The 16,402-nt window shown below is 38.4% G+C and overlaps 1 protein-coding gene across 2 annotated transcripts in view; it reads left to right on the top strand.

The window, feature by feature from the left end:
* Positions 1–16,402, top strand: part of LOC103107901 (disintegrin and metalloproteinase domain-containing protein 5-like) — an 84,375-nt gene that overhangs the window by 13,553 nt on the left and 54,420 nt on the right. For both annotated transcript variants that reach the window (XM_060182287.1, XM_060182297.1), the window contains 4 exons: positions 309–380; positions 1,301–1,464; positions 6,867–6,948; positions 15,384–15,523. In XM_060182287.1, the coding sequence (XP_060038270.1) occupies positions 309–380; positions 1,301–1,464; positions 6,867–6,948; positions 15,384–15,523 (458 nt within the window). The remainder of the gene's footprint in view (positions 1–308; positions 381–1,300; positions 1,465–6,866; positions 6,949–15,383; positions 15,524–16,402) is intronic.

The following is a 16,402-nucleotide window of genomic DNA, read 5'->3' on the forward strand; positions in this document are numbered from 1 at the left end:
ATAAATAAAGATAATAATTTTAATAAATGTTATAAATTAAAAAATAATATAAAAATCATATGCAACTTTCTCTTTTTATATTTTATTTTATTGAGAGAGTTATACAGAGAAAACCACAGAAACCGTATGCAACTTTCATAATAAATAATGATACATGCTGAGTCATTAAGCATTGTTTAACACCACATTATTAATCATGTTTAAATCATTATTGAGTTTCTCGATTTCAGTTGAAGTGTAGCATCCTTGTAGTTATTTTGGAACACAGTGCTGTATATGTTTTTTAAAAGTAATTTATTTTTTTTCAGTTTGATTATATGAATTCTGATATAAAGGCTGTAACTCAGAAGGTTGTTCAAATAATTGGCCTTGCTAATGCTGTAAGTTCTTTTAAACTATTCTTCATATATAAATATATTACAGAAGATTGGTGGACCCAGGAAATGGTGCCCCTGGTTAAGTGCACACATTGCAGTGAGCAAGGTTGCAGGTTCAAGCCTCTGGTCCCCACCTACAGGGGGATAGCATCATAGGCAGTGGAGCAGGGCTGCCGCTGTCTCTCTGTCTCCCCCCCAATTCCTCTCTGTCCCTACCCAATAATAAATAAAAACATTTTTAAAAGTTTTTTAAAAAATTAAAAAGAAAGATTGGATACTGAGAATTGATGTATATAGTATTATGCTATGCAGTTGAAGAGTTGCTATAATTCAAATATTGAACTGTCTTAGATTTGCCTTTTTAAAAAATATTTATTTTCCCTTTTGTTGCCCTTGTTATTTGTTATTGTTGTTGTAGTTATTGTTGTTGTTATTGATGTTGTTGTTAGATAGGACAGAGAGAAATGGAGAGAGGAGGGGAAGACAGAGAGGGGGAGAGAAAGATAGTCACCTGTAGCCCTGCTTCACCGCCTGTGAAGTGACTTCCCTGCAGGTGGGGAACCCTCGAACCGGGATCCTTACGCTAGTCCTTGGGCTTCATGCTATGTGCGCTTAAGCTACTGCCCGACTCCCTAGATTTATCTTTATAAAAATTAAAAAATAGGCTGGACAGGGCCCACCTTGTTGAGCGCACATGTTACAATGTGTAAAGATCCGGGTTGAAGCCCCTTGTCCCCACCTGTAGAAGTTTTGCGTAGTGAAGCAAGGCTGCAGGTGTCTCTCTGTCTTTCTTGCTATTTCCCCTTCCCTCTTTATTTCTGTCTCTATCCAATAAATAAGTAAAAATAATAATAAAATGTTTTAAAAATTTAATAAAATGTTCAAATTTATTTTTTTAAAGTTTATCTATCCTCTCCTTTTAGATGTTCATCCAATTTAAAATGAACATTATAATATCTTCCATAGAAATCTGGTCAAATGAAAACAAAATTTCAACTACAGGAAATGCTAATCATATATTAATGAGGTTTTTACAATGGAAACAAAAACATGTCTTCTTATCTCATCATATTGCATATTTATTTATGTGAGTATAGATTTTCACATCTGAACAACATTAGAGAAATTTCCAAGAATAATTGTATATTATAATTTTCAAAAATAGTACTAATTATTATATACTAAGCACTATAAATATGTTAATCACTATAAAATATTTGAATATAGTTACGTTCATTGTTTCCAATGAGCTATTTTGCTGCAAGAATTATAAACTTTTCAAATAACATAAAATTATATATATGATAATAATATATATATATATAATATATATATATAATTCCAGAAATGTATCAAAATAACTAAAGATATTAAGTACAAATGAGACATACTTTAAATGCTTTTGATTTATAAACTTTTACTACCTGTTGTCATATATCTACATTCTAGTCTCTCAGAGAAATTCTCAAGCTTTTTCTTTGATCTTTAGGATGCACTACTTCATTTTATTTTTTATATTATTAAGGAGCTAATGAGTTACACTATAGTTGCTGAACATGGCTACCATTTCTAATCTCCCTGTGTTAGCTGTCTGCAAAACACTTTTTTGTTTGTTTGTTTTCTTTTTTGCCACCAAGGTTATCACTGAAACTCAGTGTCTGTACTATGTATGAATTCACTGCTCCCAATGACCTTCCCCCACCCATTTTTAATTTTTTAAATTGTAGTTGATAAGACAGAGAGAACTTGAGATGGTAGGGAGAGAGACAAACAAGTGCCTGCAATCTTACTTCACCACTCTTAGAGCTTTCCGAATTTAGTTGTGAAGGTGGGGCTCAAATGTGGGTTCTTGCACATGCTACTGCTGATCCCTGCAAAAACACTTCCGTCCCTTCCTAGTTCATCTTCTACTATCATGAACCTTAACAACAGCACCACTTAGCTCTAGTGTATGGTGGTGCTGGGCATTGAATCTGGGACTCTGGAACCCCCAAGCCTGAAATCTTTTTATGTAACCATTATTTTATAATTTCCTGCCCTATGTTTATTTTATTTTATGTTATTTTATTTTTACTGGTAGAATGAATGATTTATAGTCAACAGTAAATACAGTTGTTGGTGCATGTGTAAAATTTCTCAGTTTTCTGCAAAACACTCTTAACTTCCCACCTAGGTCCTAGTCCACCATGGTGCATGAGAGCCTGAACCTCACCCCACCCACAGTGCTTTTCTTTTCTTTTCTTTTCTTTTCTTTTTTCTTTTCTTTTCTTTCTTTTTCTTTCTTTTTTTATTTAAAACACCTTCTCTGACCCACAGTGCTTTTCTTTGGCACAATACACCAAACCTAGTCCAAGTTCTTCTTGTGTTTCCCCTTTCTGTTCTTATTTCTCAACTTACATCTATGAGTCAGATCATTCCATATTCATACTTATCATCTTTCTGGCTTATCTCACTTAACATGATTCCTTCAGCTCCATCCAAGATGAGGCGAAGAAGGTGAATTCACCATTTTTAATAGCTGAGTAGTATTCCATTGTGTATATAGAACACATCTTACTCAGCTGCTCATCTGTTGTTGAGCACCTAGGTTGCTTCCAGATATTGGCTATTACAATTGGTGCTGCTATTAAAATAGGTATTCACAAATCTTTTGGGGTGGGTGTGTTTGGTTCCTTAAGATATATCCCCAGGAGAGGAATTGTAGGGCCATAGGGTAGGTCCACTTCTAGCCTTCTGAGAGTTCTCCAGACTGCTCTCCACAGAGGTTGGACCAATTGACAGTCCCACCAGCAGTGCAGGAGGGTTCCTTTGTCCCCACAACCTCTCCAGTATTTATTGTTGCTATAGTTTCTGATGTATGACATTCTCACAGGAGTGAAGTCTCATTATTGTCTTTATTTGCATACCCTTGACAATGTCTTGGAACATTTTTTTTATGTATGTTAGCCTTTTGGATCTCTTCTTTGGTAAATATTCTGTTCAATCCTCTCCTCATTTTTGTATGGGGTCATTTGTTGTTTTTGTTGCTGCTGCTGTTTTTGTTGTTGTTGTCATTGTTATCGCTGATATTGGTGAGCTCTTTATATATTTTGGTCTGATCTACAGCATATAAGGATCTGAATAGATGCAGAAAAGGCTGACAAAATCCAACATCCCTTCATGATCAAAACACTACATAAAATGGGAATAGATGGAAAATTCCTTAACCTAGTGGAGTTCATGTGCAACAAACCTACAGCCAGCATCATATTTCTCAACAGAAACTGGAAACATTCCCACTTAGATCAGGTGGTAGACAGGGATGCCCACTATTGCCATTACTATTAACATACTGTTGGAAGTTCTTGCCATAGCAATGAGGCAAAAGCAAGGAGTTAAAGTGTTGTTAAGTTTAGAATGATTTTAAGGTTGTTTAAAGTTTAAACAATAGAATGTGAAAACGTAGACATAAGACTCAAGGAAAGAAAACCTCAGGCATGACAATCATTAGCACAGCCATTGTGTAATCTACCATTTCTAATAGAGAAGGTAATCGAGAGTTTTACATATCAACAAGTCTATTTAACCTTTTGTTACACCCATTCAAGATGGAGACACACCCTAAGTGTGCGCAGGTTTTGTTTAGACCAACTTGGTTAAAATATATTGATTTTTAACTAATTTTTTACCTCAGACTTTAAATGTAAGTTAATTTTATCTTTATGAGAATTATGTTGAAAACCTTTTTCATTTAACTTTGTCTGGTAAGAATATAGCCTTAAAGTTACATTGTTAACCTTAAAGTCAATGTTACCAAACTTTAAACACACATGTAAATATGGTCATTAATACACAAGGAGAGAAACCTTTGTTACGAAGACATGTCATTTTAAACACGAATTTAGATCTGTACTGTCTTAGTTGTTGTTGGGGGGTCACCATCTGGAGGTGGCTTTTCGCACAGCTCCACTTCTAGGAATTGCAGGTTGCTATCTCTGCATGAATCTCTGCGTACTCCAGCTTGTCTGCCTTCAGACCCGAGCTGAGGATCTTGGCCAAGGGGCCCAGTTTTGGCAGGGAGCCCGTGGTCTCCGGGTGGTCTGGGATCTGTCCAGACTTCATAGCACGAGGGCGGGCAGGCCAGCCGTGCAGAAAGCACGGGCTGAGGTGCCCCGGGGTGGCGGCCAGGATAGGCCGCCGCGGCCCTGCCCCATGGCCCTGCCATGTCTGCTGCCCTGCTCCCAGATGCCAAGCAGCATGGAGGGAGCCCACGCCCAATGCCCCGTGCCACGTGGCAGAAAGCCGGCTCATGCGGGCTGGCGTTGGGCTCCTGCGGGCTGGCGTTGGGCAGAAACCACAGAGTGGTCCAGAGATAAATGTTCCAGAAACAGCGAAACAGTCTCGTGAAGAAAAGGCAGAGGCCTTTGGAGATCTCTTCACAAGCAGAAGAGAAGGCCATAGTGCATAGGTAGCCAAATTGTCTTCACTTTCTGAGAGATGTGCAGGTCCGGTCCACGTGGGCGCCATTTGTTGTTATTAATGTTCGGAGGCTCCAGCCGGCCGGGCTAGCTTCACAGTGGTAGACAGAGACAGACTCGGGGACACACGGCTGGGCTGAGAAGCTGCAGTTTAATCTTTATTCACCAACGGGCAAATCACCACACCATGTGCTTCCCCATGTTTCTCCTTCCGCAGGTGCTGCTGGGACTCTGGACGTCCTTAGCATACGGGGCGGGGAGAAAGAGGGGCGCGAAACTAGCAAGAGCCAAACCATTTCTCTCAGAGGTAGGGGGAAGGGGACCAAACCAACACGAAGAATACCAACATTAAAGGGATACAGATTGGAAGAGAAGAAGTCAAACTCTCCTTATTTGGAGATGATATGATAGTATACATAAAAAAAACCTAAAGAATTCAGTAGGAAGCACCTGGAAATTATCAGGCAATATAATAAGATATCAGGCTTTGATATTAGCATACAAAAGACAGTATGGGATATAAGTATCAGGCAAAACACTAAGTCAGGAGAAGAAATACAGAAATCACTTCCATTCACTAGAGCAACAAAAACAATAATATACCTAGGAATAATCCTAGAAAGAGAAGTAAAAGACTTGTATACTGAAAACTATTGAGTTGCTATTCAAAGAAGTAGAAAAATGATACAAATAAGTGGAGAGATATTACATGATCATGGAATGGAAGAATTAACACCATCAAAATGAATATTCTACCCAGGGACATATACAGATTTAATAAATTCCACATCCAGGTTCCACCAATTTTTCTAGGAAAACAGAACAAAAGCTACAAATGTTTATCTGGAACCAGAAAATACATAGAATTGCCAAAATAGATATTGAGAAAGAAAAATAGAACTGAAGCATCACACTCCCAGACTTCAAATTATATTATAAGGCTATTGTAATCATAACGGCCTGGTACTGGAACGAAAATAGACTCACTTACCTGTGCAATAGAATTGTGAGCCCAAAAATAAGCCCCCACACCTATGATCATCTAACTTTTTACAAAGGGACCCAAACTACTGAAAGGAGAAAGGAAAATCTCCTCAACAAATGGCTTGGAAAAAATTGGTTGAAATGTGCAAAAGATTAAAACTGAACCACTACATTTCGCCAGACACAAAAGTAAACTGTAGGAGGCCAGGTAGTGGCGCACCAGGTTAAATATACATAGTACAAAAGTAACTCTAAATGGATCAAGGACTTGATTGTTAGACCAGAAACTATCAAATACCTTGAGGAAAATATTAGCAGCACTCTTTTCCATCTAAATTTTATAAGTATCTTCACTGATACAAATCCAATTTCAAGGGAGGCTAAAACAAATATAAACCAATGGAAATATATAAAATTAAACGGATCCTGCACAGCAAAAGAAACCAACACCCAGAGACTCCTTACAAAATGAGAGATCTTTGCATGTCATACATCATATAAAAGGCTAATAGCCCTACCCTTTTCTTATATTCATATAAATTAAATGCATTGAATTGCAGTAGGCCAGGAAAATAACTGTGCTGCTTTGCGACATGCATGACCCAGGTTCAAATTCAGCCCCCATTGTATTGAAGGAAGTTGTGGTACTATGTTCGTTCTCTCTCTTTCTCCCTCTGCCTTCTCTGTATCTAAAAGAAATACATGCAAATGTTACACTAACTATAATATATTAGGTAGGAAATACAATTCATCTTTAGTAAATAATTGAACAAAGAGTCACAGAAAATTGAGCTTGCAAGACTATAAATTAAACATCTAGCCATTTATATGTAAAATGGCATTTTGCATAAACTATCAGAGCTCATCTAGATGTTTTTCAAATTAAAAATTTTCAAATATTTATTCTAATATTAATACTGAATATTTGAGGGGAAGTATTTAAATATGTAATTCAGACAAACATGATGCTTAGACCATAGTAATTATCCAATCATGCAAGCACTATGTAAATAATTATTTGTAACAAGAAAAAAATAATATTTTTTAGCTTCAAGGAAAGTCCTGACTTTCTTGGAACCACATATGCTGGAAATATATGTAATGAGAATTTAAATGCAGGAGTTATTCTGGTATGTGTGTTTTTTTATTCATTCTTTCCATGTTTCAAAATTTCCTAAGTATTTTAGAGTATCATTAAGTATATTACTTAGTTTATTTACCATTTGGTGATATTTATACTGTAAATTTGGAGCACAAAAATCAAACTAAATAATTACTTGAAGTTAGAGTACATAAATTGAACCAAGTTGTCAGATTGTTTTATAAACACATTTTTGGCTTTGCTAGTCAAAAGTTAACTGCTTCCAGTGGTATGTGTTATTTGGACATCTATAACATATCTTGTGTACTTTTAATGTGAAATTTTAAACAAGTTATCAAATTTTCTCCCCAAATCAGTAAGTGGTGCTCATTAATATGCTTTTGCTTTTGTTTTTTGCTTGTTTGTTTATTTTACTATGTGACTTTTTTTTTTCTATTTCATGGTAAAGTTTATTATAGATTCACTAATCTATGATATTTTGGGAAGGTAAAGATTGCTGTTGAAAAGATAACCAGCAAATATTCAAAATCTGCTGTTTTCAGGGGGAAGAGAGAATGAACAACTAAAGAGTTATATTGCCTATGCAGCCTAGTATTACAAAAGGGAGAGAAAGCTTCAGTAAAAGAAGACTGCACTGTGATTTATTGACAGAGAAAATGAGGGAGGAATAGAGAAGGAAAGAAATAGAGAGACACCTACAGCCCTGCTTCTCCACTTATGAAAGTTTCCCTCTGCTATTGGGGGCTGGAGGCTTGAACCTGGGTCCTTGTACACTGATTAGTGTGCGCTTAACCAGGTGTGTCACTGTCTGGCCCCCTCACACTGTGATTTTTATACAACCTAATTGTACTAGTTGAATGACTTTTAGTAGGTAGCACAAAAAAACCCAAGTCCTACACAACCAGTTGTGTACACTGAACATTTGAAGTAGGTGAGGCCACTGGCTTTGTTGTACAGAAAAATCATGTGTTATGCTCTCTAGTTAAGTGTTACTATGAGCAAGTTTGTTTAATAGTTTTGGTGACTAAGAATTGCAATTAGTTCCATAGCCAAGGGCAATTAAGGTGTGTACATCAAGTTCAGATCACACAAGATTTTCGAAGAATCAAGTAATATAGTACAAATTAAAGTTATTTATTCTGAGAAGTTTGTATTAATTGAAAAATCTTCACATGAAAACCTACCATGTAGTTTTTTTTGTAGCAACCAGCAAATGGTGTCTCTCCCTCTCTCTTTCTTTTAGTATTTTATTAATTTACTTTGGATAAAGACAGAGAAATTAAGAGGGAAGGAGAAGAGAGAAAGAGAGACCTGCAGAACTATTTCATCACTTTTGAACCTTTCCTCTGCAAGTGGGGATTCAGGGCTTGAACCCAGATCTTTGCATACGTGTGTGTGTGTGTGTGTGTGTGTGTGTGTGTGTCTACCAGGTATACCACCAGCTGGCCTCTACTCTTTTAATTGCCTCCAGAGTTATCACTGGGGCTTGGTGCCTGCACAGTGACTTCACTTCCAGAATGTTAGCAGAGACAGAGAGAAATTGAAAGGGAAATGGGAGACAGAGGGAAAAAGAGAAAAAGACACACCTGCAGCACTATTTCACCATATTCACTAAACCTTCCCCCTGGAGGTCGGAACCCCTGGCTTGAACCCAGGTCTTTATGTGTGGTAATGTGTGAACTTAATCAGGTACACCACAACCCAGCCCACCCCACCCCCAACTTCTTTTCCTCTTAGTCACCTAAAAGAAAAAAACAAGTTTCTCTCTCTCTTTCTCTTTTTATTTGCTAAGATAGAAAAATTAAGAGGAGAACAGAAAGTAGAAAGATACCTGAAGCCCTACTTCACTGTTCGTGAACCTTCCCACCTGCAGGCAAAGAGTGGAGCTTTGAACCCAGGTCCTTGCTCATGATAACATATGGCCTCGACTAGGTGTGCCACCACACAGCACCCTGATAGCCTGTTTTTATGTAGGTACATATCTTTCTATTTGATGACAAGCATATATTCTTGTCCTATACTCTATAGCCCTCCCCCATCTTTCTCTCAGATTTCAGTTGTTATTTTTACTTTACTGAGGTATATAGCCTATACCTACACAACCAGTTGTGTATATTGAACATTTGAAGTAGGTGAGGCCACTGGTTTTGTTGTACAGAAAAATCATGTGTTATGCTCTCTAGTAGCATATAGCATATACAGCATAGTTTTACTTTACTGAGGTATATAGCATGGCCAGGTGCACGGACCCAAGTTCAAGCTCCTAGTCCCCACCTGCAGGGGGAAAGCTTCACCAGTAATGAAGTAGAGCTGCAGGTGTCTCTCAGTCCCTTTCCCTCTTGATCTCCCCCCTCCTATCATTTTCTCGCTCACTTTATCCAATAATAAATAAACAAATAAATAAATTTTGTGGTATGTAGCATCTATTCACTGTTCATGTCTATGTAACATTAAAGTTAATTGCAAGTACCAATCAGTTTTTGTTTCCCCAGCCATAATATGGTTGAATGAAGTTATATTTATATATGGATAACTCAGAAAAGGTTTGTGAGTTTACTAGTTCCTGAATTCCAACTTGTTTAAAATTATTTTTCTCTAGTCATTTTTTTATATACAAAAAGGTTGTGTATGTGTGTCATTTGCTTCTTAAATTCCTTAGAAAATGTCTCTGCTAGTCATTTTATTAAATTAATGATTTAATAATGTTTTACAAGATTACAGTATTATAGGAATTTAGTTCCACAGTTCCATGCCCACCGCCAAAGTTCTGTGTCCACCCCCAACATTTAACAGTTACTGTTCGACCATGTTAAAGTGTTGTTATCGTGCTATTTAGAAATTTTAAAACAAAATAGACTTTTCCTTTTAATTGACTGGGTTATTTTTAGCCAGAGATTTGGACTATTTTATTTTTCTCTCTCAAACGGTTTTTCTAGGATAAAAATCAACATTATGGGAGTTGGGCAGTAGCGCAGTGGGTTAAGCACAGGTGGCGCAAAGCACAAGGACAGGCATAAGGATCCCAGTTTAAGCCACCTGGTTCCCCACCTGCAGGAGACTCGCTTCACAAGCGGTGAAGGAGGTCTGCAGGTGTCTTATCTTTCTCTCCCCGTCTTCTTTCCTGTCTCCATTTCTCTCTGTCCTATCCAACAACGATGACAACAGTAATAACTACAACAATAAAACAACAAAGGCAACAAAAGGGAATAAATAAAAAATAATCAACATTATTATGCATAAGTTCATTTTCTTTTTTATTTATGTATTTATTTTTATTTTTTATTTTTATTTAAGAAAGGATTAATTAACAAAACCATATTCCCACCACCCAATCTCCATATCCCCCCCCCCTCCCCTGATAGCTTTCCCACTCTCTATCCCTCTGGGAGCATGGACCCAGGGTCACTGTGGGTTGTAGAAGGTGGAAGGTCTGGCTTCTGTAATTGCTTCCCCGCTGAACATGGGCGTTGACTGGTCGGTCCATACTCCCAGTCTGCCTCTCTCTTTCCCTAGTAGAGTGGGTCTCTGGGGGAAGTGAAGCTCCAGGACACATTGGTGTCTTCAGTCCAGGGAAGCCTGGCCGGCACCCTGATGACATCTGGAACCTGGTGACCGAGTAGTGAAGCCGAAGGGTTGTCATTCCACATGTGAAGTCTCTGGACACAGTCTAAAGTGAAGCATGTTGAGGTGGCAATCATTGTGTTGATTAGGTTGTGATCGGCAGACGTAATATTATTTGATATGGATTGGGAGAGGCATACGGGAAAATGGGCCCTATCCAAGGGTTCCATGACTGGGGGAAGTAGAGGCTCTATAGTGGAGATGTGAGGTTCCTGCTGTCTTAGGGTTCAAAAAGACAATTGATAGTTAATGTTATCATCACATTATTTGGTAATTGGGTTAACTTTGAAAAGTCCTTTTGTTAGGGTTTGCTGTACAGTACCCAATATCTTGTATATAACTGTGCTATTGGTTGCTTCTGATCTACTTGGTCTAGGCTTTTGAGAGAGTCTGTATATCAATTACACAGCCTATATATTAAAAAGATTCAGTTGGTGTTTTAAAAAACTTTGAGACATACAATTAATTTTCCCCCTCTCATATTAATTAACTAGTGATTTATATGACTACACTTTACTAGGAGTGTACATAAACACCATTCCCACCACCAAAAGACTGTGACCCATCCCTCCCACCCACTCCCACCCCCCACTGGCCCAGGAAGCCGCATGTCTACCCCTCACCACAGGGTTTTTACTTTGGTGCCCTACTTACAATTTGCTCAGGTCCTGCTTTTAGTTTCCCTTTCAGATCTTCTTTCTCAACTTCTGTTGATGAGTGGGATCATCCCATACTCATCTTTATCTTTCTGACTTAGCTCACTTAACATAATTCCTTCTAGCTCTGTCCAAGATGGGTCAGAGAAGGTGGGTTCATTGTTCTTGATAGCTACATAGTATTCCATTGTGTATATATACCACAGATTTCTCAGCCACTCATCTGTTGTTGGGCACCTGGGTTGCTTCAAGGTTTTGGCTATCATGAACTGTGCTGCTACGAACATAGGAGTACACACCTCTTTTTGGTTGGGTGTTATGGAATCCTTGGGGTATAACCCCAGGAGAGGAATCACTGGATCATATGGAAGGTCCATGTCTAGCCTTCTGAGAGTTTTCCAGACTGCTCTCCACAGAGGCTGGACCAATTTACATTCCCACCAGCAATGTAAAAGGGTTCCTCTGTCCCCACATCCTCTCCAGCATTTGTTGCTGCTGTCCTTTTTGATGTATGCCATTCTCACAGGAGTGAGGTGGTATCTTAGTGTTGTCTTAATTTGCATTTCTCTGACAATCAGTGACCTAGAGCAGTTTTTCATATGTTTGTTAGCCTTTTGGATCTCCGCTGTGGTAAATTTTTTGTTCATATCCTCTGCCCATTTTTGGATGGGGTCATTTGCTTTTTTGGTGCTGAGTTTGCTGAATAAGTTCATTTTTTGAGACCACATCATGCCCGTTCTTTTTTCTTGCTTCTTTTCTTCTTCTCCAAAGTTATCACTGGGGCTTGGCACCAGTACTATGAATCTACTGTTTCTGGAAGCCATTTTTCCCATTTTTTTATTGAGTAAGACAGCGAGAAATTGAGAGAGGATGGGGACAAAAAAAAAGAGAGAGAGAGAGACACCTGCAGACCTGTTTCACTACTTATGAAGCAGACTCCCTGCAGATGAGGAGCCAGGGGCTCAAACTGGGATCCGTGCACGGGTTCTTGCCTCTTTGTACTATGTATCCGTAGTCAGGTGTGCCACCACCTCCTACCCCCGCTTTTTTTTTTTTTTTTTAACATTTACTAGTTTAGTATAGAAGCTATTGTGAAAAGTGATGGTTCAATTTCATCTGCTTGCATGTTTCAACCCAATTTTCCCAGCACCATCTGTTGAAGAGACGCCTCTTTCACCATTGAATGGTTTGGGCCCCCTTGTCAAAAGTTAGCTGGCTGTAGATACGGGGGTTTATTTATGGATCTTCAATTGAGTCCACTGGTCTGTGTGTCTGTTGTGGTTCCAGTACCAGGCAACTGTGATTACAGTAGTTCCACAGCTTGAGGTGAGGCAGCATAATGCCTCCATTCTTGTCCTTTTTTCTTAAGATTGCTTTGGCAATCATAGGGATTTTTTTTTTTTTGGTTCCAAATAAATTTTTGAAGTTTTTTTTTTTTTCTATTCCTTTAAAGAAGTTTGTTGGTACTAGGGGCTGGCATTAAATCTGTATGTGGCTCTGGGCAGGATGGCTATTTTGACTATGTTAATCCTTCCTATCTATGAGCATAAGATGTATTTCCATTTCTTTGTCTCTTTCTGTTTCTTATGAGGGATTTGTAGTTTTCAGTATGTAAAGTCTATGCCTCCTTTGTTAACTTCAATCCTAACTATTTCATTGTTTTTACTCATATGGTGAAGGGGACTAATTTCTCTATCTTTCCTCTTCTGATTTGGTGTTTGTGTAGAGGAATGCCATTGATTTTTGTCTATTGATTTTGTAATCTGCCTCTTTACTATATTGTTCAATGTTATCTGGGAGTTTTCTACTGAACTTTTCAGGGTTTTTGTATATATACAGTCATGCCATCTGCAAATAGGGATAGTTTGGCTTCTTCTTTTTCATATGTATCCCTTTGATTCATTTTCTTTGTTGGTCTAATTGCTATGGCTAGGACTTTCAAAGCACTGTTGAATAGTAGTGGTGATAATGGGCAGCCCTGCCTTGTATCTAATTGAAGAGGAATCACTTTCAATTTTTCTTTCTTTTTTTAAATTTTTATTTGTAAAATGGAAACACTGACAAAAACCGTAGGATAACAGGGGTACAACTCCACACAATTCCCACCACCAAAACTCTGTAGCCCATCCCTTCCCCTGATAGCTTTCCTATTCTTTATCCCTCTGGAAGTATGAACCCAAGGTCATTGTGGGATGCAGAAGGTGGAAGGTCTGGCTTCTGTAATTGCTTCCTCGCTGAATGTGGGCGTTGACAGGTCGATTCATACTTCCAGCCTGTGTCTGTTTCCCTAGTGGGGCAGAGCTCTGAGGAAGCAGGGCTCCAGGAAGACATTGGTGGGGTTGTTTGCCCAGGGAAGTCCAATTGGCATCATGATAGCATCTGGAACTTGGTGGCTGAAAAAAGAGTTAACATACAAAGCCAAACAAATAGTTGACTAATCATGAGCTTAAAGGCTGGGATATTGCAGATGAAGATTTGGGGTCTCCGTTTTGGAAATGACTAGTAGGTCTATTTTTGGTATATTCCAAACTTTCAATTTTTCACCATTTAGTATAATGTTGGCTGTTGGTTTACTGTATATAGACTCAACTAGTTTGAGCTCTTTCCTATCTACCCCCATATTTTGTTAAGTGTTTTGATCATGAAAGAATATTGACCTTGTCAAAGGCTTTGTGTCTATTTATATGATCATGAGATTTTTGGTTTTTTACTTGTTGATGTGGTAGATCACACTAATTGATCTATGTATATTGAAACAGCCCCATATCCCTGGAATAAAACCTACTTGAAAATGGTACCCCATTTTCTTGATGTATTGTTATATGCGGTTGGCTAAATTTTTGTTAAATATCTTAGTATTTATGTTCATCAGGGATAATGGTCTGTAGTTTTTGTTTGTTTGTTTTTTGTTGGATCTCTGTCTGCTTTAGTTATTTGTGTGATGTTGACCTCATAAAATGTTTTGGGGAGAATCTCTGTGTCTTCAATAGTTTGGAAGAGCTTGGGGAGAATGTCATCCATCAGAAAGGACAGAAATGACAAATGTTGGTGAAGATGTGGGGGAAAAGGGACACTTCTTCACTGTTATTGGGAATGCAAAATGGTCCAACCATTGTGGAAAGCAATTTGGAGACTTACTGGGACATCAGGAATGGACCTGCCCTATAATCCATCAATTCTTCTCCTAAAAATTTACCCAATGGAGTCAGAAACACCTCAGAAGAGATCTGTGTATACTATATTTATAGCAGCACAGTTTGTAATCACCAGAACCTGGAAGCAACCTAGAAGTCCTAACATATGAATGGTTTAAAAAAATTTGGTATATATGCATATTAGAATACTGCTCAGCTGTTAAAAATGATGAGGTTGGCTCCTTTGCATCCTCTTGGATGAAACTTGTTGGCATCATGTTGAGTGAGATAAGCCAAAAAGAAAAAGATAAATATCGGGAGTCGAGCAGCAGCGCAACGGGTTAAGCACACGTGGCTCAAAGCACAAGGACCAGCACAAGGATCCCGGTTCTAGCCCTCCGCGCTCCACCTGCAAGGGAGTCGCTTCACAGGCAGTGAAGCAGGTCTGCAGGTGTCTCTCTTTCTCTCCCCCTCGCTGTTGTCCCCTCCTCTCTCCATTTTTCTCTGTCCTATCCAACAACAATGACATCAACAATAACTACAACAATAAAACAACAAGGGCAACAAAAGGGAAAATTAATTAATTAATTAATTAATTAAAAAAAGAGAAAAGGATAAATATCAGATGATCACACTTATCAGCAGGACTCAGTAAAGTAGGGACAGGGAGAAAGAGCACAAAGTGAAACATGGACTGGACATGGTGTGTTGCCCCAAAGCAAAGAACTGTGCAGAGGGAGGGTAAAAAGAGGATAGGAAGAAAACTTTGGTGGCTATTACATAATGAAAATTTATGCATATGCCAATGATTGTACTGTAAGACATTATACCCCTCAATGAAAAAAATATATTTTAGAGATTATATATGAACAGTTGGGTGCAAAGGTGCATAGAGTGTAACCTAGAAGGGTCTCGAGCTCTGAAGCTTCTGTCCCTTTAGAGGTGAGGCCACATCATAACTTTCAAGATAAATATTCTTTTCTATCAGTTATTGCAGTATATGTGATTTTATCATAACTTAATATATTCTTAACTAACTCTTTTGTATTTAGTATTCAACAGGCTTATCCTTGGAGTCCTATACTGTCGGCTTTGTGCAGTTGCTTGGCATTAGCTTGGGAATAACTTATGGCAAGAACGATAGCACCTGCTTTTGTTCAGGAGATGTTTGTACAATGTCTCCAGAAGCACTGTAAGAAGAAAAAATGTCTTATAGGATTTTAATTTTTAAGTACATTTTACTGATATGCAATTCATTCACAGCTCTGTAAATATTCAGGGCTACTGCTTCATCCCTCTCTGTGAAGAAGCACAACAACCATCTGAGTTTTAGTTCCTTCATGCTATGACCTTAACTAACCTAATTGGTCTTCCAACCCTTTGTCTTTCTTCCAGTGACCACCACTTTTGTCAAGAGTCTAAGTTTTTGTTTTCTTTTGCCAATTCACTTGTTTTCTTTATTTTCTATGTCAGAATGAAACCCTGTGATAGTCATCTTTCATTTTGCCAACATATTTCACTTAGCATTACCACTTCAAGATCTATCCATGTTCCCTCCACCACCAGGATTATAGCTGGAGTGTCTGTACCACCTCTCCACTGCTCCTGGTTGTTGCTTTTTGGTGGTTTTTGTTTGTTTGTTTTGTTTTTGTTCTGTCTTATAGATATAAATAGATGGGGGTGGGGAGAGAATAAGAGACACCTGCAACACTACTTCATCCCCTTCTCATGTGGAGTTTTGCCCTGCAAGTGGGTACAGAGGTTTGAGTCCAGGTCTTCATTCATAGTAATGTGTGCACTTAACCAGGTGTGCCATCTCCTGCCCCATTATTATTATTTTTTTGTCTCTAGGGTTATTGCTGGGGCTCAGTGCCGGCACTATGAATCCACCACTCCTGGAGGCTTTTTTTCCCCCTTTTGTTGCCTTTGTTTTTATGGTTATTATCATTATTATTGATGTTGTTGTTGTTGGATAGGACAGAGAGAAACCGAGAGAGAAGAGGAAGACAGAGAGGGGGAGAGAAAGCTAGACACCTGCAGAACTGCTTCACCACTTGTGAAGCGACCTCCA

This window comes from Erinaceus europaeus, chromosome 2 (genome assembly GCF_950295315.1).
Source record: "Erinaceus europaeus chromosome 2, mEriEur2.1, whole genome shotgun sequence".
Lineage (NCBI taxonomy): Eukaryota > Metazoa > Chordata > Mammalia > Eulipotyphla > Erinaceidae > Erinaceus > Erinaceus europaeus.